General features: G+C 54.6%; 2 protein-coding genes across 2 annotated transcripts; both read left to right on the top strand.

The window, feature by feature from the left end:
* Positions 1 to 1,137: 1,137 nt before the first annotated feature.
* On the top strand, positions 1,138 to 9,112 carry LGI3 (leucine rich repeat LGI family member 3). Its single transcript, XM_053578405.1, has 8 exons — positions 1,138 to 1,707; positions 2,552 to 2,623; positions 3,345 to 3,416; positions 3,721 to 3,792; positions 3,897 to 3,968; positions 4,887 to 5,056; positions 5,243 to 5,407; positions 7,019 to 9,112. Exons 1-8 carry the CDS (start codon positions 1,508 to 1,510, stop codon positions 7,834 to 7,836), a joined length of 1,641 nt encoding a protein of 546 aa, XP_053434380.1. The 5' UTR covers positions 1,138 to 1,507; the 3' UTR covers positions 7,837 to 9,112.
* A 4,784-nt stretch (positions 9,113 to 13,896) lies between these two features.
* Positions 13,897 to 17,813, top strand: REEP4 (receptor accessory protein 4). Its single transcript, XM_053578406.1, has 9 exons — positions 13,897 to 14,077; positions 14,191 to 14,399; positions 15,184 to 15,256; positions 15,646 to 15,722; positions 15,828 to 15,948; positions 16,318 to 16,431; positions 16,796 to 16,931; positions 17,060 to 17,214; positions 17,321 to 17,813. The coding sequence occupies exons 2-9, from the start codon at positions 14,368 to 14,370 to the stop codon at positions 17,384 to 17,386; spliced, it is 774 nt and encodes a 257-aa protein (XP_053434381.1). The 5' UTR covers positions 13,897 to 14,077; positions 14,191 to 14,367; the 3' UTR covers positions 17,387 to 17,813.
* Positions 17,814 to 21,904: the final 4,091 nt, after the last annotated feature.

Raw genomic sequence — 21,904 nt, 5'->3', positions numbered from 1 at the left:
TATATGTTATGATATAAATCACATATGTTTCTAAATGAAAGTATCCATTTTACAGAGCAAAAAAGAAAATTAGAGCCAAGAATGCCATTTATATTTTTGCAAATCTCTTTCATTTGGGGCTTAGGAGAAGACACATCACATAGCCTCTGGAAAATTCCAGGGTATTTGTGTGAATGCATTTAAATAAAAGGGCAAAGAATGGCTCAACAATATTAGGAAAATGATTATTATTATTATTATTATTATTTTGCAGTTTCTGGCCAGGGCTGGGTTTGAACCCACCACCTCCAGCATATGGGGCCGGCGCCCTACTCCTTTGAGCCACAGGCGCCGCCCAGGAAAATTATTTTGACCCCAAAGGCTCCCTGACAAGTTCTCAAAGAAGCCTGCGTTCCCAAGCCACATATGGAAGTGCCCAGGTGTAGAAGGATGACTGTGAACTTTGAAGCTGGGCAGAGTGGGCTTAAATCCTTCCTCTGCCACTTTTTTCTTCTGGAACCACAGGCCTGTAAAAGGGGATTCACATCATCTACCCCAAAAGGTTAAGAGGACTAACTACAGAGAGTACACAAAACCCAGTAGATGTGATATATCAAACTCAGCTGTCCTCTTTTTTGGACTCAGTTTCCTCATTTTTTAAAGGGCTGGACTGGAAGAGGCCCAAGGCGCTTCCTGGCTTCAACAGGCTGTGGCTGTTTAGTGAGAAATGTTCCAGAATTCCACACGTCCCACTCCAGCTCCCGCGGCTGCATTTCCCTTTTCAGCTCCTGTTAACACAAAGGCATATTCTGTTCAGCTGCCGGTGGAAACACATTTGATTTCAGATATAAACACATGCAAGACTCCTCTGAAGACACGCTTGTACTTCTAACCTTGCATATCAGCTTAGATATGCATGTATCACTTGCAACATGCCTGTGCACTCTGCTTAGAGGATGTGTGGCCCGGTGCAAAGACATACCCGTACACTGAGGTCATGGTTCCTTAATGCCAAAAGCCCCCCAAAGGAGTTTGTGCATGTGCCTACAGAGACAGGTGTGCCCCGTGCACACTGCCTGCCCCAATACCCGAACGCGCATGTACACGCCACACATGCACTCACTCACAGACACACAGGATGGCCCCAGAGACCTCCCAGTAGGGCATACAGCCGCTACTCCTTCCCTTGGCTATTCCCAGGCCTGGGCCTCCCCCAGCGCCTCGCGCGCGCCCCCGCCGTCCGCGCCGCAGTCCGCGTCCGCCTAGCCCGGCTGCCCCGGCTGCGGCTCCGGCTCCAGCTCTGCGCGCCTCTCCCAAGCTGGCTCGCGGGAGCGAGCAAGGGAGGGGACCGCAGCGGGCGCCCGAGGGCAGGAGGAGTCTAGCTCTGCGCCGCCGACAGGCGGGCCCCTGGCTGCCGCAGCAGCTGCCGGTGGCCCGGAGGTGCCAGCCCGCGTGCGCGGGGTGGCTTAGCCACAGGGACGGTGGGGCCCGGGCCGCGGCCGCCGGCGAGGGAGAGCTTGCAGGCGGCATGGCGGGGCTGCGGGCCAGGCGGGGCTCCCGGCTGCTGGCGCTGTCTGTGCTCTGCTTCTGCCTAATGTTGCAAGTCAGAGCCAAGAGGCCCCCCAAGACGCCCCCCTGCCCGCCCAGCTGCTCCTGCACCAGGGACACCGCCTTCTGCGTGGACTCTAAGGCAGTGCCCAGGAGCCTACCCTCGGAGGTCATCTCCCTGTGAGTGGCCAGCTCTGGCCTCGGAGGGTGGGAAGGGAAAGGAGGGAAAGAACACGCCAGGGGATGGAGAACCTCTGCTTGCGCTCTTCGGAGTGCGGGAACCAGGACTCCGGGGGGTCTTTGGGACTGGAGACTGCAGGCATCAGGGGACAGAGTCCTGCAGTCCTGCTGGCTCAGCCGCCATGGCTGGGGAAGGCAGGAGTTTATGAGCAAGAATGAATCATCACCACCATCAACATTCATGAGACCTACTGTGCGCAGGGGCTCCCGACTGGGGGTGGGGGTTGTTTACATGAGCATGTGGGCCCCTGCCTGTGATGTCACTGCAAGGGCAGAAGGGCTCCTCGTGTGGGAGGAGGGGGTGGAAAGTGAGCCATGCTTTCACAGCATCCTGGCACGGGGTGCGCGCCGCCACTGGCTAGCCACTTGGCCCTAAGCCTAGCCTGCCTGTCACTTGCAGCAGCTGGCCTTGGGGCCCCCCCTTGCCTGCAGGACCACAGAGAGGCCGTGAGGCCCTTGGGAGCAGAATACTGGGTCCCTACCTCCACCGCAGGGCCCCATCCCTCAAGAGCACCAAGCACGTTGTGCATGTTTGGGTGATGATGCTGCAAGTGATGGGTGATGGAACCTGCTCTTGGCTGAGAGGGGAGCAGAGGGGAGCACTAGAGTTCCAGGAAGTGGTGAATTTGGGGGGAGAAGGGAAAGACATGCAGGTGGGGGCCAAGGCTGGAGAAACGGGGAGTTTCCAGGAGAGCGAGTACAGAAGCCACTGCCTTGTCCTTCTCTCACTGCCCCAGCACAGTGATGCCCTACAGATGCCTCACTGACTTGGTTGTCCCTGCAGGACCCTGGTGAATGCTGCCTTCTCAGAGATCCAGGATGGAGCATTTTCCCACTTGCCGTTGCTGCAGTTCCTGTATGGATGGGCCACATGGAAGGGCAGGGTGGGCTGGGGGATGGTCACGGGGACGATCCTGGTCTGGGGAGAGGGAGTGGATGGATGCAGCCTCTGGAGGTGAAGATGCAGGTGTCCTTTACTTTTGCTCCAATAGGATGTGCCACAAAGGGCGGAGCAGCCGGGAGTGGGGAGGAGCTGGGGGCAGCATTGGGCAAAGAGAACTAGGATTGCACAGAAGCCAAAAGGGGATCTTTGGGGGATGGACTTGGGCTCCTCTGGAGACCCAAGGGAATTGTGTGCAGTAGCCTGGGCTGGTGCCAGAGGGTGCACATGAGGGAGTTGTCTTAGAGACAGGTGACTCCAGAGATCAGATTTGAAGAGCTGAGCATGAAAGAGAGGGATGGTCCAAGGGTCTGGAATTCTGCTAAGTGCTCTTGGTGAGGGACAGTGATCCAAGAGGGGCTAGAATGGGACGGGGTGAGGAGATGCTATGGGGTACGGCCAGGAGCCAGCTTGATAGGAGAACTCTGCCCTTGGACCATTTTTAGGAGCAGAACTCTGGAACCTTCTAGGGCCAGAATAGGCTTCTACCTGGTCTTGCTGCCCACCTCTCCACTGGGGTCCCCAAGGGTGGCTACAATGCCGCCTGATCTCAGGGAAGCCCAGAGCTGAGGCAGTGGGCTGGGGCTGGGGCAGCAGGCACGTCCCAGGAGCTCTAATTCTTCCTTTGTCTCCCCAGGTTACTCAACTCCAACAAGTTCACACTGATTGGAGACAACGCCTTCACAGGACTGTCACACCTGCAGTACCTGTGTGTGGGAGGGAAAGGGAGCCCAGGCCTGGGGGTGAAGGGGCTGGGGGTGATGAGAATACTGGAAGGGGGGCTGGGAGGCAAGAGCCCTCAAGTCCTCTGATTACAGAATCCAAGCAGAAGAAGGTTGCTTCACTCATTCTGCCTATATCATCCTGCCTGGTGCCCTGTCACTACAGACTTGATGTTCTGTGTGGCCTGTCTTAGAGCCATGGGCTAGAATCTAGCCTGGGGTGTAGGAAAATTGCTGCTTGGGGTCTAGGACTGCCAAGCCACAGCTGAGGCAAGTTCTTGTTTCCTCCAGCTTCATTGAGAACAATGACATCTGGGCATTATCCAAGTACACTTTCCGAGGCCTCAAGTCCCTGACACACCTGTGAGTACATCACACTCATACAGACCCTGGACTGAAGCCCAGTATCTCCTGTGGCCTTTGGCCTTGATCACACTCTTTGGGTGACCCAGGGCTCTCTCTTGCAGTTCACTGGCCAATAATAACCTCCAGACACTACCCAGAGACATCTTTCGGCCCCTGGACATCCTGAATGACTTGTAAGGCCTGATTGAGTTCTCCCTCTCCCAATTGTGCCAGAGAGGGTGCATCTGGGGGGTGGGGGGCACAGGAGTCAGAACTTGGGAGATCACAAGCTCTTGAGAGGCTGGGGGGATTGGACTTGAGGGGGACTCTGAAAAGGCAAAATTGGAGATGGTAGCCTTCCAAATTGGGGTTCCTCTCAAAATACACCTGAGATGTGTGTACGTCTTTAAAATATATGCTTTTAAAATGTATTGATTTGTTTTTTGCATTATAAATATTATTTTTTAAATTTCAGATGAATATGAGTGTACAAACGATTTGGTTATGATGTTTGCATTTGTTAGGTACAGTCCCTGCTGTAGCTGTGTCCCGCACTCAGGAAGTATGCCATCATACACCCTTACATTGTGCCCATTAGCTGGGAGCACACCAATCCCCTCCTCCTCCTCTACTCCCCAACTTGAATTGAATTGAGTTTTTCTCTTGTGTGTGTGGGTGTGTATTAGTTCATGTACTGGCTTCATATTAGTATTGAGTACATTGGATCCTTGCTTTTCCATTTTTGTGATATATATGTTTGATATGCTCTACATTAAAGTCCTATAGCATAATCACAATCACTTATCATTATTTACACAAGAAAATAAAAGCCTTGGATTAGGGGAGGCTTGAAGGAACAGGGATGTAACATACAGCTGTTCAGGCTGTACACTGCAAAAGGCACCTGGCCAAAGAGGTGAGTGGGTGAGCCTACACTGTGCTGGCCAACCCTGTGTCTGCAGGGCTGCGTCCACACGGAGGGGAACTTTAATTGGCACAAAGATTGATGTGAATTACTCACAGCAGCCTTAACGGGATCTACCTCTGGAAACCTACAGAGGCTGGCTGGGCAGAGCCCTGAGAGCCTGCCCCTCTCTGCCTTTATGATCCAGGGACCTGCGGGGCAACTCCCTCAACTGTGACTGCAAGGTGAAGTGGCTGGTGGAGTGGCTGGCACACACCAACACCACAGTGGCGCCCATCTACTGCGCCAGCCCACCCCGCTTCCAGGAACACAAGGTGCAGGACCTGCCACTGCGGGAGTTCGACTGCATCACCACGGGTAGGAGATGCCCCTGCCTTAGGCATCGGCCCCATGGCAGCTTCGCAGAAGCTGCCTGAATCCGCCACCCCCACCTACCCGCATCACCGAGCCTCAGCATCAGGCAATCACCATCACCCAACAAGTTCTTCCCTTCTCCCTCTGGACCTGAGTAACGCAGGCCCCACACACCTCTCGCCCCTGCAGATTTTGTGCTGTACCAGACCCTGCCCTTCCCAGCAGTGTCGGCTGAGCCCTTCCTTTACTCCAGTGACCTCTACCTGGCTCTTGCCCAGCCAGGTGTCAGTGCCTGCACTGTCCTCAAGTGGGACTATGTTGAACGGCAGCTCCGAGACTATGATAGAATCCCAGGTACCTAGCCCAACCTGACAGTGCTGGCCCTGGCTGGTTCCATCATTCAACTCTACTAGAGTTCCCATAAGTATGGGGATAGATGAGATATGGTCTCTACCCATAAGAACTTTCCTGTCTTTGAGGGGCAGCCTATTACATACACAGGTAACATCCACACAACAGGTAGGTGTCAAGAGGAAGATAATGGACATTACGCTCTAGCAGCACAAAGACGATGCCTACCCTGGGCAATGAGAAGGCTTCCTGGGGAGGGGACACCTAAGTTAAATCTTGAAGGATTAAGTGGGAGGGAGGATGGAAAGGTGACGCCCAGGTTCCTGGCTTAGTAACTAGGTGGGGCCGGGGAAATTGGAAGAGGAGGTAGGAGCGGCTGCTTAGCTCAGTTTTGTGTCTACTGAGTTTGAGCTGAATCTTGAAGACTGAGAAAGACTTAGCTAGGAATTTTAAAAAAGGGGGTATTTTGGCAGAGGGAATGGCATGAACAAAGTCAAGAAGATGTGCAACACCTTAGCATGAAAGTGTGTGCATGTAAATCACAAGCAGCATGAGGTTCAACGTGGGGAGTAGTGGGTAGACCAGAGGTTGATGAAGGCCAGGTCGTTGAAAAGGTTTGAGAAGAGCATGGAAGCTTCTGGCATGGGAAAAGGCTAGGTATGAGGCAGGACACAGAGTCAGACCAGTGGAGAGACCCTGGAGCCTGGACATGGGGTGGCAGAGGGGAGGATGGAGAGATAGATTTAGAAAAAAGGATTGAACTGACACAAGATGAAACAAAAAACTTACATTGCCCTTAAAGTCAGTATAAATAACTCCCCCACAGAAAACTTCAGGCCAGGTATAGTGGCTTGCACCTGTAGTCTCAGCTACTTGGAAGGCTGAGTGGGAAGTTCACTTGATCCCAGAAGCTCAAAGTTACAGTGAGCTATGATTACACCACTGCCCTCCAGCACAGAGCAATGTGGGATCCCTTGTCTAAAAAATGAAAAAGTTAAAAAAGAAAGAAGAACTCTTGAGAGGACATGCTTTCCTGCACCACGAGGCAAACCTCATCATTTTGATCTTGAAAATCTACTCAAACTCTTCCTGCCTCTGCCTGGCCACTCACCAGTGGGGTAGCTCCGGGAAAGTTACTTATTCTCTCTGAACCTCAGTTTTTTTTTTTGTGAAATAGAAAAGTAACCAAAAAAAAAAAAAAAAGAAAGAAAAAAGAAATGGAAAAGTAATAGGGTCCTTTTCAGCAGGATTAATTCCTCATTGAGATAATACATTTTTACACTTAGCACAGTGTCTACACATAAAAATTCAATAGTTGACATTATGGTTAAGCAATCAGTCAACATCTAGGGACACCTATTTTGTGCTTAGTGTCAGCCTTATTTGAACTCTGGGGGCAAGGGTGGAGTGAGCATGATACTAAAACTGATTATTAGCTGTGAAACAATGAGAAGGGATTGAGTGCTTAGTGGGTGAACTTTAGTGGGGGTGGAATATTATAGGAGAAAGCCTTGGTCCTGGCCCAAGTTCGGAGGGATCTGATCTCCTTTAAGGGGGTGGGAGAGGTTGGGAACTGAGGCCTGCCTGACATCACCTGCCTCTATCCTGGTGCAGCCCCCTCAGCAGTGCACTGCAAGCCGATGGTGGTGGACAGTCAGCTGTACGTGGTGGTGGCTCAGCTGTTTGGTGGCTCTTACATTTACCACTGGGACCCCAACACCACACACTTCACCAAGCTGCAGGACATCGACCCACAGCGCGTGCGCAAGCCTAATGACCTAGAGGCCTTCCGCATTGACGGTGACTGGTACTTTGCTGTGGCTGACAGCTCCAAGGCAGGTGCCACCAGCCTCTACCGCTGGCACCAGAATGGCTTCTACTCCCACCAGGCCCTGCACGCCTGGCACCGTGACACTGACCTTGAGTTTGTGGATGGCGAGGGCAAACCACGCCTGATTGTGTCCAGCAGCTCCCAGGCACCTGTCATCTATCAGTGGAGTCGCACCCAGAAGCAGTTTGTGGCCCAGGGTGAGGTGACCCAGGTGCCTGATGCCCAGGCTGTGAAACACTTCCGTGCTGGTCGCGACAGCTACCTGTGCCTCAGCCGTTACATCGGTGACTCCAAGATCCTGCGCTGGGAGGGCACCCGCTTCTCCGAGGTGCAGGCCCTGCCCTCCCGGGGCTCTCTGGCTCTCCAACCCTTCCTCGTGGGTGGCCGCCGCTACCTGGCCCTGGGCAGTGACTTCTCCTTCACCCAGATCTATCAGTGGGATGAGGGGCGACAGAAGTTTGTACGGTTCCAGGAGCTGGCTGTGCAGGCCCCACGGGCCTTCTGCTATGTGCCTGCCGGGGACGCCCAGCTGCTCTTGGCCCCCAGCTTCAAGGGACAGACGCTGGTGTACCGACACGTGGTGGTGGATCTCAGTGCCTAGGGGCATGCAAAGCCTTTGGGCTCCTCAGGTGGCTTCTGGGTGCTGGGTAGGAGCCTCCATGAACAGCAGATGTGCCCCTGTGAAGACACGTGTGTCTAACCTGCACCTGTGCCCTTGAGTACACACCCCCCCCAGTGGGCACAGCATACCCCATGTGTTGGCCCAGGGGAGCCACTTACTGTCTCTATTGGCAGCATGAGCTCCTGCAAACACAAGGCACACCCAGAACCCTGAACATCTGTGTCCTCCATTCTGCCTGCAGGCCCCCTCACTCTGCTGCCTTCCCCACACTCTGCCTCCCTGTCTCATGCGTATCTGTGGTGCCAGTGGGGTACTGGAAAGAGGGGTGACCGGACCCTCCTGTCGCTAGGCTTCTCCTTCTGACCCTCCGGTCTCTCCTGTCGGTGTTCCGGGCATTTGTTTACCTGCTCGGGTTTCCCACTGCAGCCCGTGGCTGTTCTGGGTGCACTCACCCCTGCCTGCCCTTGCTGCACACACTCGTGGACTCTGAACGGGCACACTCAGTTCCCTCTCTGTCTATACTCCCCTTGTTGTACACTGCGCATAGAGGGGCCCACTCTGTTCCCCTGCCTCTGTGCTTAGAGGGGCCACAGTACCTGTCCCTCCTCCATTCACCCCCATATGCTCACCCCACAGCTGATAAGAAATGGGGACAGTGGTGCCAGCCTCAGAGAGCCAACATGGCCTCCTGGGGGCAAGACCCCTCTGCCCAAGGCAATAATAAAGACAGCCTCAGCAGATTCTGGGCGCTGTCCAGTGCTGGTCTCTGTTCTCAGTGGAGTTTCCTTCATTGCCCTGAATCCCAGGTTCATGAGGCCCCCTCAGCTGAAAACCTTTTTGCTTTTCTTTCTGTAGCTGTTGCATCCTCAGGCTGGGACCATCCCCTGGTTCCCCCATCTTTGGGATGTGGCCTCTGAGCTGTGCTGGCTTCTTGGGTGGGTGTAAGAGTTAGACAAGTTCAAGTGACGAGAAGCTGCAAGCGCCCGAGCTACCTGTGACGGTGCCAGAGGTGTATTTGGCTCCTGGCACTGCAGGAGCACAGCCTTTCAGAGGATGGGGTGAGGGGCCTGTGGGAGGCACCCCAGGAACTGAACTGCTGCTGCCCTCTGCTGTCTGCTGGGCCTGGACTGCTCTGAGACACCAGGCTGGTGCAAAAGGTACCCAGATCGGGTGTCGCTCCTTGTGGCAGGGCGCCAAGACACTGGGGGGGCAATGCTGTGATTCACTACCTTCAAATAAAAAGTTCCCACCCTGTTGTTGGCTCTCAGGTGTCATCAGAGTTTTTCACTGAGAACAGAGCTAGGGTCTGCCCTGCTTCCCATTGGGGGGTACCTAGATCCTCTTCCTCCTCAGACAAGGGAGCACCCCCACCACCACCGGGGGCTGTGGTCAGGAGTTCATGGTGATGACACTTAGGTGCTGGACCAGTGTGACAAGTCTTTGCCACCTGGGGTTGAGTCACAGCCCAAGTGTCCCTTTCTGTAGATTATAGTCTTGGGACCCACTAAGACTTGTCCCTCTCTTGGGTCAACTCCAACCTGCATGGCCAAAGACAAGTCCTTGTACCACCAGGCCCCAGCTCCTCAGTTGGGAAAATCTCTGTCATAGCTGCCGTCCTCCACCCTAGGTGAGGTTCCTTGGAGTCCTGGGTAACATCTCCCCATATTAAGTCAGCCACTGAGTCCTCTCTATTCTTTGCCCCAAAGCTTTTCTTAGCGGGCACTTTTTGGTTTTGCCATTTCCCTGGCACAATCTTTATCCAAACCCTCCCCCATCATTGTTATCCTGGGTCCCTCAGACTCCTCCCTGCCCACTGCTTCTCCATCTTTCCTAAAACATATTTCATCATGCCATCCCCTGCCCCAGAACCTGCCTTGATTCCTCGCTCTTCTCGCATAAGTCCTTGGCTCTCTGCCTGACATTAAGGTCCTCTGGGACCTGGGCACATCTTACACACCCAAGCCCCTGTGGGCAGTCAGGTCCTTCACCATCACTGAGAATGGAGTCAGGAAAGCCCATGACAAGGGCAGGGGGGCAGCAGGGGGCAGACATGGGACCCAGGGCAGAGCAATGGCCACCGTCAGTAGGAGTGACAGGGCCTTGGGAAGAACACACAAGCACTGATGTCAAAATGGGGTGTTAGGCCAGGCTCGGTGGCTCATGCCTGTAATCCTAGCACTCTGGGAGGCTGAGGTGGGTGGATCACTTAAGCTCAGGAGTTCAAGACCAGCCCGAGCAAGAGTGAGACCCCATCTCTACTAAAAATAGAAAAACTAGCTGGGAGTCACGGTTGGCACTTGTAGTCCCAGCTACTTGGGAGGCTGAGGCAAGAAGATCACTTGAGCCCAAGAATTTGAAATTTCTGTGAGCTATGATGCCATGGGACTCTAGCCCGGGCAACAGAGTGAGATCCCGTCTAAAAAAAGGTGGGGAGTGTTATTGAACTGTGGGACCTCTTCTTGTCAGCCTTTCTCTTCCATGGACTTGAGTAAATGGAGTCCTTTTGCAGCCTTGTGAGGGTCAGTGACAGTGTAAGGGACAGAAGATGGAGATAGGGGTGCTGGCTGTGTGACGCAGGACAGGTCATATCCCTTCTCTGGGGACTTTTCCTTTTCAGGGCTCCTTTCAGCTTTCACATGTCACAAATGCCCTTCATTTCTCTGCCCTGCAGGGAGCACTTGTGAGCTCAGGATGGCCTGGGAGCTCTGGAAGCTCACAGACAGCCAGAAAAAGGGAGAATGGGGGCCAGTGGTGTGCAGTAGAGTGTAGATAACATGGGTTTGAATTTGAACACAGTCCCTTCACTTGGTGTGAGATTTCAACAAGTCAACTAATTTCCTTGAGCCTCAGCTTCTCCTGTAAAACAACAAAACCCATTTTTTGGAATCCTGCTTCTGCCAGCTTACTAGCTGTGGAAACCAGCTAGTAACCAGTTAGTAACACTCCGCTGAGTTACTTAGCTCGTTTACATCTCAGTTTCCTCATCTATAAAATGGGTATCAAGATACCTACCTGGGGGCGGCGCCTGTGGCTCAAAGGAGTAGGGTGCCGGCCCCACATGTCGGAAGTAGTAGGTTCAAACCCAGTCCCGGCCAAAAAAAAAAAAAAAGATACCTACCTGGAAAAGTTATTTATCATGAGATTAAATGCATTAAATATATGTTAATACATGTAAGGCCCTTAGAATAGTATCTGGCATATCATTTTTTTTTGAGACAGAATCTCACTCTATCACCCAGGGTAGAGTGCTGTGGCATCATAGCTCACAGCAACCTCAAACTCTTGGGCTTGAGCAGTCCTCTTGCCTCAGCCTCCTGAGTAGCTGGAACTATAGGCGCTTGCCTCACGCCCGTCGTTTTCCTATTTTTAGTAGAGACGGGGGCCTTGCTCTTGCTCGGGCTGGTCTTGAATTTCTGACCTCAAGCAATCCATCCACTTTGGCCTCCCAGAGTGCTAGGATTACAGCCATAAGCCACTAGGCCTGGCTGGCATATAATTATTATATTGGTCTACAGGAATATAGGATATACAGAGGTGGTTCAGAGAAGGGTGTTTGGTGTAAGAGAAGAAGGTTAATCTTTGGGGACAACTGCTGTCTATGGGTGAGGGTTTCTTACCCATTTTTGGTCTCAGAGGCCTTATGCCCCGTATCTTACCTATAGTCTTAGCTACCAGCCAATCTGCTTTGACCACTTCTCACAATAGATGATTCATCTGGGTTTCCATCTCCTGAAGCCACGTTCAAGTGCACTTGGTCTAGAGCAGCAGTTCTCAACCTGTGGGTCACGACCCACAGGAACTATATTAAAGGGCCGTAGCATTAGGAAGGTTGAGAACCACTGGTCTAGAGGGTACCCCCATCATCCTGGGAAGGCCTGTTCTGTTTTTGCAAGTGGGAAATGTGCCCTGTCATGTGCCTGGGAGAAGTTGCCAGGGTTGAGTTTTCCAGATACATTGGCACTCTGTTGCCCAGAAGAAAGACAAATATCACTTTGACAGCTGCTCCCCCCAGGAGGGAGCTCCTCCAAGGGGTGGGAGATGTTTCATTCCCTTAGCCCTTGAATGTCCAGATCTCTGCTGTGTGCCTATCTGGTCACCTGCCCTTGGGCTTGTCTGTGTGTCCAGAGAGCTGCTTAGCAACCCAGTGTAACTGGGTGACTGTGTCAACAGCTCCAGACCAAAGGCTGCAAGAGGCAAGGTCCACTCACTCTGCCAAAGCCAAGGAGGAGGACACTTCTCAGCTGCCAGATTCACCTTCCTCCATGCTAAGCCTGCTGTGACCAGCAGACATCAGACATCCTATCCCTTAGATTTCCCAAGCAGAGGCATTGGGACCAGGAGTCTCCATGTGAGAACATCCCAGATGTGTGGGCTTAAGGTGGGCACAGGAGAACCCTTCCTGGGGAACAGGATTAGAGAGAGGCCAGGTGTGTGGCTCCAGAGGGCAGCAGAAGGGAGGGGCAGTTAGTTCTGCAGCAAGCAGCAAAGGACCCAAGATTTACATGTGCACAGTTACCCCCCTTCCTCTTATAACCCCCTACTCCTCCCTGAGCTGGTCCCTATTCAGTCACATTCTTACTCCTCCCAGGAGACTCAGGACACTTTTCACCTAGAGAACAATGTCTGTGCCTAGAGATGGATGGTGGCTGGACATTCCTAGGGGATCCTCAGCTGTTGGCATTTCTGGTTCCCACACTGCGTGTTGGGGGGCTGAGTGCATGTGTGGGGTGGTTAGGAAGGGAGGAGACTGGGGCCTGGGGGGAGTTTCTCCTGTGGGCTGGTTTCACTGTGAACTCTCACGCCCAGCAATACCAATAAAGTTGATGATAATAATTAAGACCACATAATCACTGTGTGTGTTTATTTATCCCCTAGAAGCCTGCTTTCCTTGGCCCCATCATTACCTATTCCATCCTTTCAATAGGTGGTGGGTGTTTTAACTATGGCTCTAATAAAAAGCTGTGTTTCCACCCCCACATACCCCAACAGCTCTGCTTCTACCCTCTCTCCAGCGTATGGTGGTGGGAGACACTGCTCTTCACCTTTTCAGAGGGAGCAACTGAGGCAGTAAGCTGAAGATGTCCCGAAGAATGAAACCCCACACAGCAGCAGCAAAGTTGGCCCTCTTTTTTAGGGCCTCCTACTTCTTCTAGGTATCTGTCTCCCTCCCAGCGGAACTTCTCCAGTTCCATGTCCCTCCCCCCTTCCAAAGGTCAGTCTCAGCTGGCCACTGCTGACCCCTCAGAAGCCTGATCAAGCCAAGCATTTAGTGATAGCCAGCAAATACCACGGGGTAGCGTGGTATTTCCTAAATGGTAAAAAGGATCTTTGTAAAGATTAGGCCCCTTGTACAAAAATACATTACAAAAGGGCAATCTTTGTTATTAATGAGTTGTCACAGGGATACAACATATCCCAGGGACATTTGCGTTCCTGACTCAGAGTAGATGGAATTTCAAACTTCTGGTTGAAGAAGGCTCCGCTGGGAGCTGGGGGCGGTACCCACAAATCTCAGGTCATCCCGATCAGCTTGCCCAGATGTGAGGGCTCTGGAGAGTTGCCACGGAAAGAAGTGAACTCCTGAAGCCCCCTGTGGGGATGACGAGTCTCTCAGATTCCCTCTCCCCCATTCCCGCCTCCTTTCTTGTTTAACGGCACCCTTGAGAAGCTCACTGATCTGGGAGACTAGGTGCTGTAAGGCCCGGACTTCTTTCCAGCTTGCTCCAAAGCCTGCGGGGCGGGGGAATCCCTACTCATCTCACGCCCATTTTATAGAGAGAAAATTGAGGCTGGAGGGAACCATTAATGAGCCTCGAAAACTCTAGAGTGCGGATTTTCTTCATCCTCCTCCCACTTCCCCACTCCCTTTTTAGTGTTTGCTGTGCACACCCTAATCTTTCCTGCTAGCAAAGGTGGGCCCCCACGCGAATGGCCTCGTTAGGGGACCAACCTATGGCCGCCGCGCAGCGCCCTCGCCCCGCCCCCTCGAGGCCGCACCGCGCCTGCGCAGCGCGCGGGAGCGCAGGGGTTGGGCAGCACTTAGTTCTGTGCAACTTTCAAGTGAGTTGCAAACTCCTCCCCGCAGGCGGGCGCTGGTACTCCGGCGTGTTGAGAGCCGGGCGACCGGTACGAACAAGGCTGGGACCTCCACCTAAGCGCGAGACCAGCAGCAGCGCCTCGGCGAGGGTCGAACGCTTGGTTCTCCGCGGCAGGAAGTGCGGTACGGAACCGCAACTGCCCGACCGGCGCGGCGGCGCTCACCTGCCAGTATCCGCTCCAGAAGCGGCTTCCTCCCTGCTGCGGCTCCCAGTCCACTGGCCTTTAATCTTCCAGGCTTCCGGAACTGCAGAGTAGGAGTCTGTGGGCAGCAGCTCCGCCTCGGCCCAGAGGCAGCTGGACCGCCCCTCTGGTCTCTGCACTTCACGGATCCTTCCCCCTATCCCAGCCCTGGCGTGACCGACCCTCTGCACGTCTTCCTGGGGTTCTCCCCTCGTCCCCAAGGCTGGCAGGATGGTGTCCTGGATGATCTGTCGCCTTGTGGTGTGAGTACGGCCGCCCTCAGGCCCCCTTCTATCGGGGGGTGCCATCCCACCCCTGGAGTGGAAGCTGGGAACGTCTGGTGGGGGTGGGAACTTTCTGAGTCCCTTCGCGCCTCGCCCCTACACTCTCCGCAAGGGTTAACGGGCATGCCACGCGGGTCGTAGGTATACCCGCCTTGGGACCCCCATCTCCCGGTCTCATTGGCTGAGCGAACCCCTCCCACGCACGCGCACATAAGTGCACACAAACACTGCAAACAGATGCACAGGATGGAGGGCCGCAGGCCTACCGACAGCCCCTTGGCAAACAAAGCAATATGGCTCGTTGTGGGTGGAGAATGCAGGTGCCTGCTTCTCATCTGAGCTGTCACATGACTCACCACCACCCTGGTGTCACCCTCCTCACTCAGTCCTGCTGTTCACCTCTGAGTACTTGCAACACCTGGCTGGAATATTTCTGTCTGCAGCCAGGCATTGCCAGGCCTAGTGGCCCTGGGCCTGATTGCATGCCCATAGGAGGGGACAGTGTGGTGCTCTCACCTACTTTGTGGAGTGTCTGTGCTCTCCGCATGTACCCATGGGCACTGCTGCAGGCCTGGGCAGGCTTGTGATGTTTGTAAACAGCAGAATGGGGTGGTGGCCTTCAGGGACTGACTCAAGGCACAGGTTGTGCAAGCCAAGCAGGAAAAACAGGGCATGCACGGCCACCTCGCACCCCAGTGGGGGTAGACAGTCCCCTGGGTGGGGGGCATGGTGCCCCTCATGCTGCCCATGTCTTCTCTTCCAGGCTGGTGTTTGGGATGCTGTATCCAGCTTATGCCTCCTATAAGGCTGTGAAGACCAAGAACATTCGTGAATATGTGAGTTCTGGAGTGGGGGTGTGTAGCAGAACTTGCTAAGGTGGGGAAGGTCTAAGCTGGGCTCCCCCCTGTCCCAGGGGCATGGTCATGTGGCACATCCTGAGTGCAGTGGGGAAGAGGAGAATAGGGCTGTTCAGGTGGGTGTGCATGGAGGGCAGGCTGGCAGGGTGTCTGTGCAGGGTCTTGTGGGTGAAGCCATTGCGGTGGGCACAGGAATGAGCCGCAGTGTCCCAGAGCCTCCTGTCCAGCCAGACAGTGGGAGAATGCAGCAGTGAAGCAGAACAGGCTCTCGGGAATCTCTGGGCTGGGCCAGCCGGGCATGAGAGTTGGCAAGCTGTGCACTGACCTCTGTGTGCTCTGCCCTGACCTCTGTGTGCTCTGCCCTACAGGTGCGCTGGATGATGTACTGGATTGTCTTTGCGCTCTTCATGGCAGCAGAGATCGTCACAGACATCTTCATCTCTTGGTATGGGTGCAGGGGTCGTCAGGCTGCAGGGTGGGGGTGGCCCTGCGTTGGCCTGTCTGCTTGTTTCACTTTGCTGCTCCTTCCTCCTGCCCCATGTTCTGACAGGTTCCCTTTCTACTATGAGATCAAGATGGCCTTTGTACTGTGGCTGCTCTCGCCCTACACCAAGGGAGCCAGCTTGCTTTACCGCAAGTTTGTCCACCCATCCCTGTCCCGCCATGAGAAGGTACCCTGGGGGATGTGGGGAGGGAGGCTTACGGGTGGGCATGAGGGAAAGAGCCCTGGACCTGGGCACTCATCCCAATCTTGCTAAGGTGCAGGCCCTTGACTGGGCTAAGCCTACCTCATCTGCTGGGATAATCAAATGGGGGTGTGTATGGATGACTTTTGAGGCTGGAACTTGGTTTAGGGATGGTGGGGTGGGCGAGCAGTGGGGAGCTTTGCCCTTGGTGTGTTTTCTGGGCCCAGATCTGTGGCTTCTGGGCACTGGGTGGGGGTGGGCTAGGAGGCGTGACAATCATGGCTTCTTAGGGTCTGCAGAGGGAGAGGGACTCTGGCTGTCTGCCTGAGCCCTCCTCCTTCCCTGGGTCTGCAGGAAATTGATGCATACATCGTGCAGGCCAAGGAGCGCAGCTATGAGACCATGCTCAGCTTTGGAAAGCGGAGCCTCAACATTGCCGCTTCAGCTGCTGTGCAGGCTGCCACCAAGGTGCTCTGGTCCCCAGCTTCCATCCACTCCCAGTGCATTTTGGGCCTGTCCACCTGTCCAGCTCCTCTGCCAGGGAGCCCAGAGAAAGCAGCTGGGAGCAGGGGTGAGAAGGGGGAGGTGTTGGCAGGAGCATGGAGCTAGAAGTGCAGACCTTCCTGGCTCTGACACTGAGCGTGAGCAGTTGTTCCCACTCTCTTGGCCTTGGTTTCCTGTTGGTACCACAAAGGCACGTGGCCAGAAGGTTGCTGGGTTGCTTTCAGTGCTGAGTCCCAGCTGCAATGATTAGCTGTGGCGGGCTCTTGATTTCCCTGGGCAGCTTCCCTGCTGAAGCCCCTTCCCCTCATAGCCTCTCCCTCCCTCTCAGAGTCAGGGTGCGCTGGCTGGCAGGCTGCGGAGCTTCTCCATGCAGGACCTGCGTGCCATCCCTGATGCCCCTGTTCCCACTTACCAAGACCCCCTCTACCTGGAGGACCAGGTACCCCGCCAGAGGCCACCCATTGGTGAGTAGGAAGAGGACCTTGAGCCATTCTGAGAGCATGGCATCCCCCATACAAGTGTGGCTCCCTCAGGGCTAGAGGAAAGCCTGGCCCCAGGTCTTTGGCTTTGCCCCAACCTGTCCTCCACACAGGGTACTGTGCAGGGGGCATGCAGAACAGTGACACAGAGGATGAGTGTTGGTCAGATACTGAGGCAGTTCCCCGGCCACCAGCTTGGCCACGAGAGAAGCCGCTGAGCCGCAGCCAGAGCCTGCGCGTGGTCAAGAGGAAGCCACCGGTGCGAGAGGTCAGCTGTGAGAACCGGATAGTGTTGGGGAGGAGGACATGGGGAAGGAGGGCCCAGCCAGTTCTCCAGCCCACATGTCTCATAGAGTGCCGGGTATCTCCCCCAGGGCACTTCACGCTCCCTGAAGGTTCGGACAAGAAAAAAGACTGTACCCTCTGACATGGACCGCTAGGGGCTGCAGCTCCTGACACAGTCTTACCTTGTGCCCTGCAGGGTGCCTGGGGCTACTTGGAGGGACATTTGTCCTGCCTGTGCCTGCTGCCTTGACCCCAATTCTCCTGGCTCCTGCAATGGTTAAGGGCCAGGGCCACGTGCAGGGATGCACCCACAATGTACCAAAGCAGCCTGGGACTGGGGTTCTATTTATTGCCTTTCTCAGACCTCTACCTTCCCCAGTTGTGGGACCAGAGCCCCTGCCCCACCTTAAAGCCCTAAAAGTGAAACCAAAAGTCCACCCAGCTCTGTTCATTCCTTCCTGTCCTTCAAAGTACTTGACAGCCTTTTCCAAGGCCTGGTGTGTGTGTCCTGGCTGTGTGTTTTTCGTTGACAAATGAGGTCAGGTTTGTGAACATTTTGATAAATAAATATATCAAACGTTTCTTCTGATTTGTGTCCATACTCCTCGAATCATACAATGAAATAGCCAATTCCCATGAAGGATGAGGGCTAACGGAGCCCGGTCCTCTGGAGGAGACAGAGCCATCAACACATAGTTGCCATGCAGGGAGTCTGTCATGAAAGCTCTGGAGAGTTCTGAGAGCACAGGTGAGGGAGTGGGGACCAGTCCTGAGGAGGCAGGGATTGGGCCTTAGCAGGAGGGTGCAATTGTAGAGAAACCAGGGGGAGGTACAGTGTAAGGGGGTTCAGGCAGCATGTTGGTCCCATGAGGATGTTGGAATCATTCTCAGAGCAGGCCTGGGGACACTGGGGGGATTCCACATAGCACTAGGGGCCTCAAGTTCTGTATAGACTCTTGAGTAGCAGTGGGGAGCATTGCACCTCTGAGCAGCGGCCAGCAGAGGGCAGCAGCTACCAGGATCTGGGCTGCCCCCAGCTTCCAGGTCAAGGTGGGTGGGGCTGGGAGGCTGGCCAGAGCCTCGCCCTGCTGTGGCCTGGGGGAACTCTGGCAGGCCTCCTGTGGCCCTCCCTGCTGCTTGTGGTCACTGGTCCTTGGCCTGCCCCATCCCTGGAGTCTCCTCTGATATCCTGAGACCCAGGCTCTTTGCCTGTACTGGCTGCAGTCCATCCCCTACTCTAATCCCTCTGGCAGCCACTGCCAGCTCTGTCCTCCCTGCTCCTGGGTGCTGGTCACACCGCAGTGCCCACCTGCTCCCCTCTCCCACCTGCTTTTGGTTAAGCAAAGAGGTGGGTGAGAGTGTGGGCCTAGAAGAGGGGAAATGGTATGCTAACCTGGAGTGGCCTGAGAGAGTCTGGATTAACTCTTGGTGTGGGGATTATCCGGGTTTTATTTGGGGGGAGGCATTTAATCTGCCACAGTGATTTAGTTCCTCACATATTGGTGCTCAGTGGCTTCCTGTCATGGCTTTTCTTTGCATGGTGGTGTTATCTCCTCATTAATTCATTCAAAGAAATCTTTACTGAACGTTAACCAAGTAGCAGACATGTTGCTGATACTGCAGGGGTGCAGAGAGTGGTAATAACCAGCACCTCGACAGTGGCTGCCCCACAGAAGACGCTGTGCTAAGTCCCTGATATATATTAATTTAATCCTCATAACAGTCTAAGGAGGTATATACTATTATTATAATCTCCATTTTACAAGAAAGCAGGCACAGAGAGAGCAAGTGATTTGCCCAGGGTCACACAGCTTGTCAGTGGCAGAACTGGACTTTGAACCAGGTCATCTGGCTTCAGACACTATGTGCTTAATCATTATGCAGTCCTTAAGTAAATGAGATGTTTCTTGCCTGAGAGGCAAGGGGAAGGGTACGGATCATTGGTTGTATGCCTGACCTCACTGTGGACATTTTGCAGAGATGATTTTCTTAAATCTTCTCCCAAAAGCTTATCAGCTAAGGGCTATGCCCATTTTACAGATAAAATGAGGTTTGGTGAGCTACAGCAACTTGTCTACCATTGTGCTACCTGTGAGTCGGGGACCCTGACTCTTGATGCAGGAGTTACCCATGAGGTGCCTTGGTAGAGGTAGAATGGCAGGATCCACACACCCAAATGAAGAGACAAAAAAAAAAAAAAAAAAAAGACAAGTGCACAATGAATGGATAAAACGAGACACAAAATGCAGAAGAAAGGAGAGTGGGGTGAGGCCTGAAGTTGTGGGGTGGTGAGAAAGATTTCACTCACCCCATTCTTGGGATAGGTACTAAGAGTGGGCACCAGCGTCATCTGGCTCTTTGGCTGAGCTGGAGAAGCTTTGTGTTCTCCCCAACAATCATGGCTCTGCACAGCCCAGAATGCTGTCCCTCTGACATGCTCTTCCTCCCCCACCCAACTCTCTGCCCTTGGTGGCACTCAGACATCACCTCCCTGGGATACCCTCTGTGAACACTCCCTTGGATTTGTTGGCTCATCCAGACCACAGTATCTCTGCATTGTTTCTGCCTTGGGCACATCATATTTCCTCCCCCACTGTTCTGTGACTTCATAAAAAGCAGACTTGTATTTTACTCACTATGGTATCCCAGCCTGGAACGAACAGTGGTTTAACAGAAGTGAAATACTTTCGTAAGTGTGTGCTTCAGTGATGAAGTCCTGCTCATTCTCTGACTTCCTCCGGGAAGCTCCCCAGACTTCCCCAGGGCAGACTCAGTATCTTGTAATCATCTGTTAACTATGCCAGACTCCCAGACAGTCACCCCACAGGGCCCAGCACGGGGCCTGATACCTAAGAGGCCTCTAGGAGTGTTTGCTGGTAAAATAACAAATGCCCTAAGTGACTAGGAGCCCCTCAGAGGTGGGGATGGCCTTTTGCTTTCTTTCCTTGTGCCCTGAATCACCCGGGTTCCCCTGCAAAGCTTTCAAAATGGCAGAGTCTCTAGAGCACCAGCCTGGTGAAGGGCTGCCTGCAGTTGTATGGGTTCCAAGACATACTGCGGCCAGAGGCGAAGGAGCAAGAATTCCAAGTTCTGGGGCATTTCTGGGCAAGCATACACGTGATCCTGAGGCTTGGGGCACTGGGTGTCAGCTGGGCTTCCCTCAGAGCTGGCCCTGCCCCTCTGAGAACCACTAAGACTTTACCTCTGTCCCAGCATGGTCACCATTTGTAGGGGGTTTCTGGCCCACCTTCAGCCTCCTGGCCTGGCAGGCCTCTAGAGGCAGGCCAGCATGCTCCAGCATGGCCAGGCAGGGTCAGCACGGCCAGCCCCTCAAGAGCTGCACCCCTTTGTGTGGTCCTGGGCTCTCTTAAGCCTCCACACCCACCTTGTCTGCATCCCAGAAGCGCCTCCATTTCCTCCAAGGGTGTGGAGGGCCCTTTATTCCTGCCTCCCTCCTCCCCCGGCCACCCCCTACCATCTCTTGGCCTCTTTAGCCCTCATCACTGATCCTCTGGGCCCGTGGCCCTCTGGTTCCCTGGTCCCATGGCCACCTATGGTCTTGGGCAGACACTGGCCCCACTACTATGTTCCTGACTACGGCAGACTGGTCTCTGGTTCCCACATGGCCCTGGTCCAGGCTGAGTTGGGGAGTCCTGGTAAGCACTGCCACATCCTCAAAGGGGTTGAGAAGATGAGCACAAAGGCTTGGGTCCGTCTCCACCTCGGGACTGGGACCCTTGCATCTGGGTAGGGGCAAAACCCAGTGCAGGAGGATGATGCATACTGCAGGAGAAATCCCAGGGCCTGTGGGTGTTGCTAGGCACCAGGGTCCTGAGCCCAGGGCAGAGTGGGGCGTGATGGGAGGCTTGGGTGGGCAGCTGGTGGGGGAGGGGAGGTAAGGTGGAAGGATGGAGGAGGGGTGTTGGGGAGGTTTGCACTGAGAAGAGGAATTAGGTCAGTGCTGTGGGTGGGTGGGCAGGGGGGGCTGGCATCTGCCGCAGAGCTTCCTTCTGGCTCCAAAAGCATCTCCACACTTCCCTTCCCCTCCCCCCTCCTTCCAGGTCCTGGGAGAATTCTCCCCATATTCCCCCTCCCCCACGACCCCCCATGGCCACATATGGGAGTAGGGTGGGGGGAGGCCAGCCTCAGCTGTCTGAAGGATGGAGGGGCTGGGAAGCAGGGCTAGGTGCCCAGACGGCCGCGTGTGTGGGAGGGGATGTCCTCAGATGCCCTCCACCCGGCAGTCCCCGCTCTGACGTGGGTGCCCCCCCTCTCCCCGCCCGGATTAGTGGCAGCTTGGCCTGACTCTCCGGGGCTCCTTCCCCCGCCCCCGCCTGCTGCCCTCCCCTGGGCAGGGGGCTGCTCCTCCGAAGGGCACTGTGCTTGCCCAGGTAAGGGGCTCTGGGGACAGCGTGAGGGCAGTCGGCTTGTAAGTGCTGCTGTGCCTTCAGCACAAGTGTGTGTCAGTGTGTGCATGTGTGTCAGTGCGCCAGGGGTGCTGGGCTGGGGCCGGGCCCCATGTGGCCGGGGGTGCTGGTCAGCTTGCCTTTGTCCACAAGTCTGGTGCTGTGTCCATGCGCTGTGTGGCTTTCCTCCTGTGTTTGTGTCTTTTGTGTGTCTCCTCGCTCTGCTCCGTCCTCAGGCACAGAACTGCTGGCTACAAGGACTCTGTG

Source organism: Nycticebus coucang, chromosome 24 (assembly GCF_027406575.1).
Source record: "Nycticebus coucang isolate mNycCou1 chromosome 24, mNycCou1.pri, whole genome shotgun sequence".
Taxonomy (NCBI): Eukaryota; Metazoa; Chordata; class Mammalia; order Primates; family Lorisidae; genus Nycticebus; species Nycticebus coucang.
This window is presented reverse-complemented; position numbering and strand designations above follow the sequence as displayed.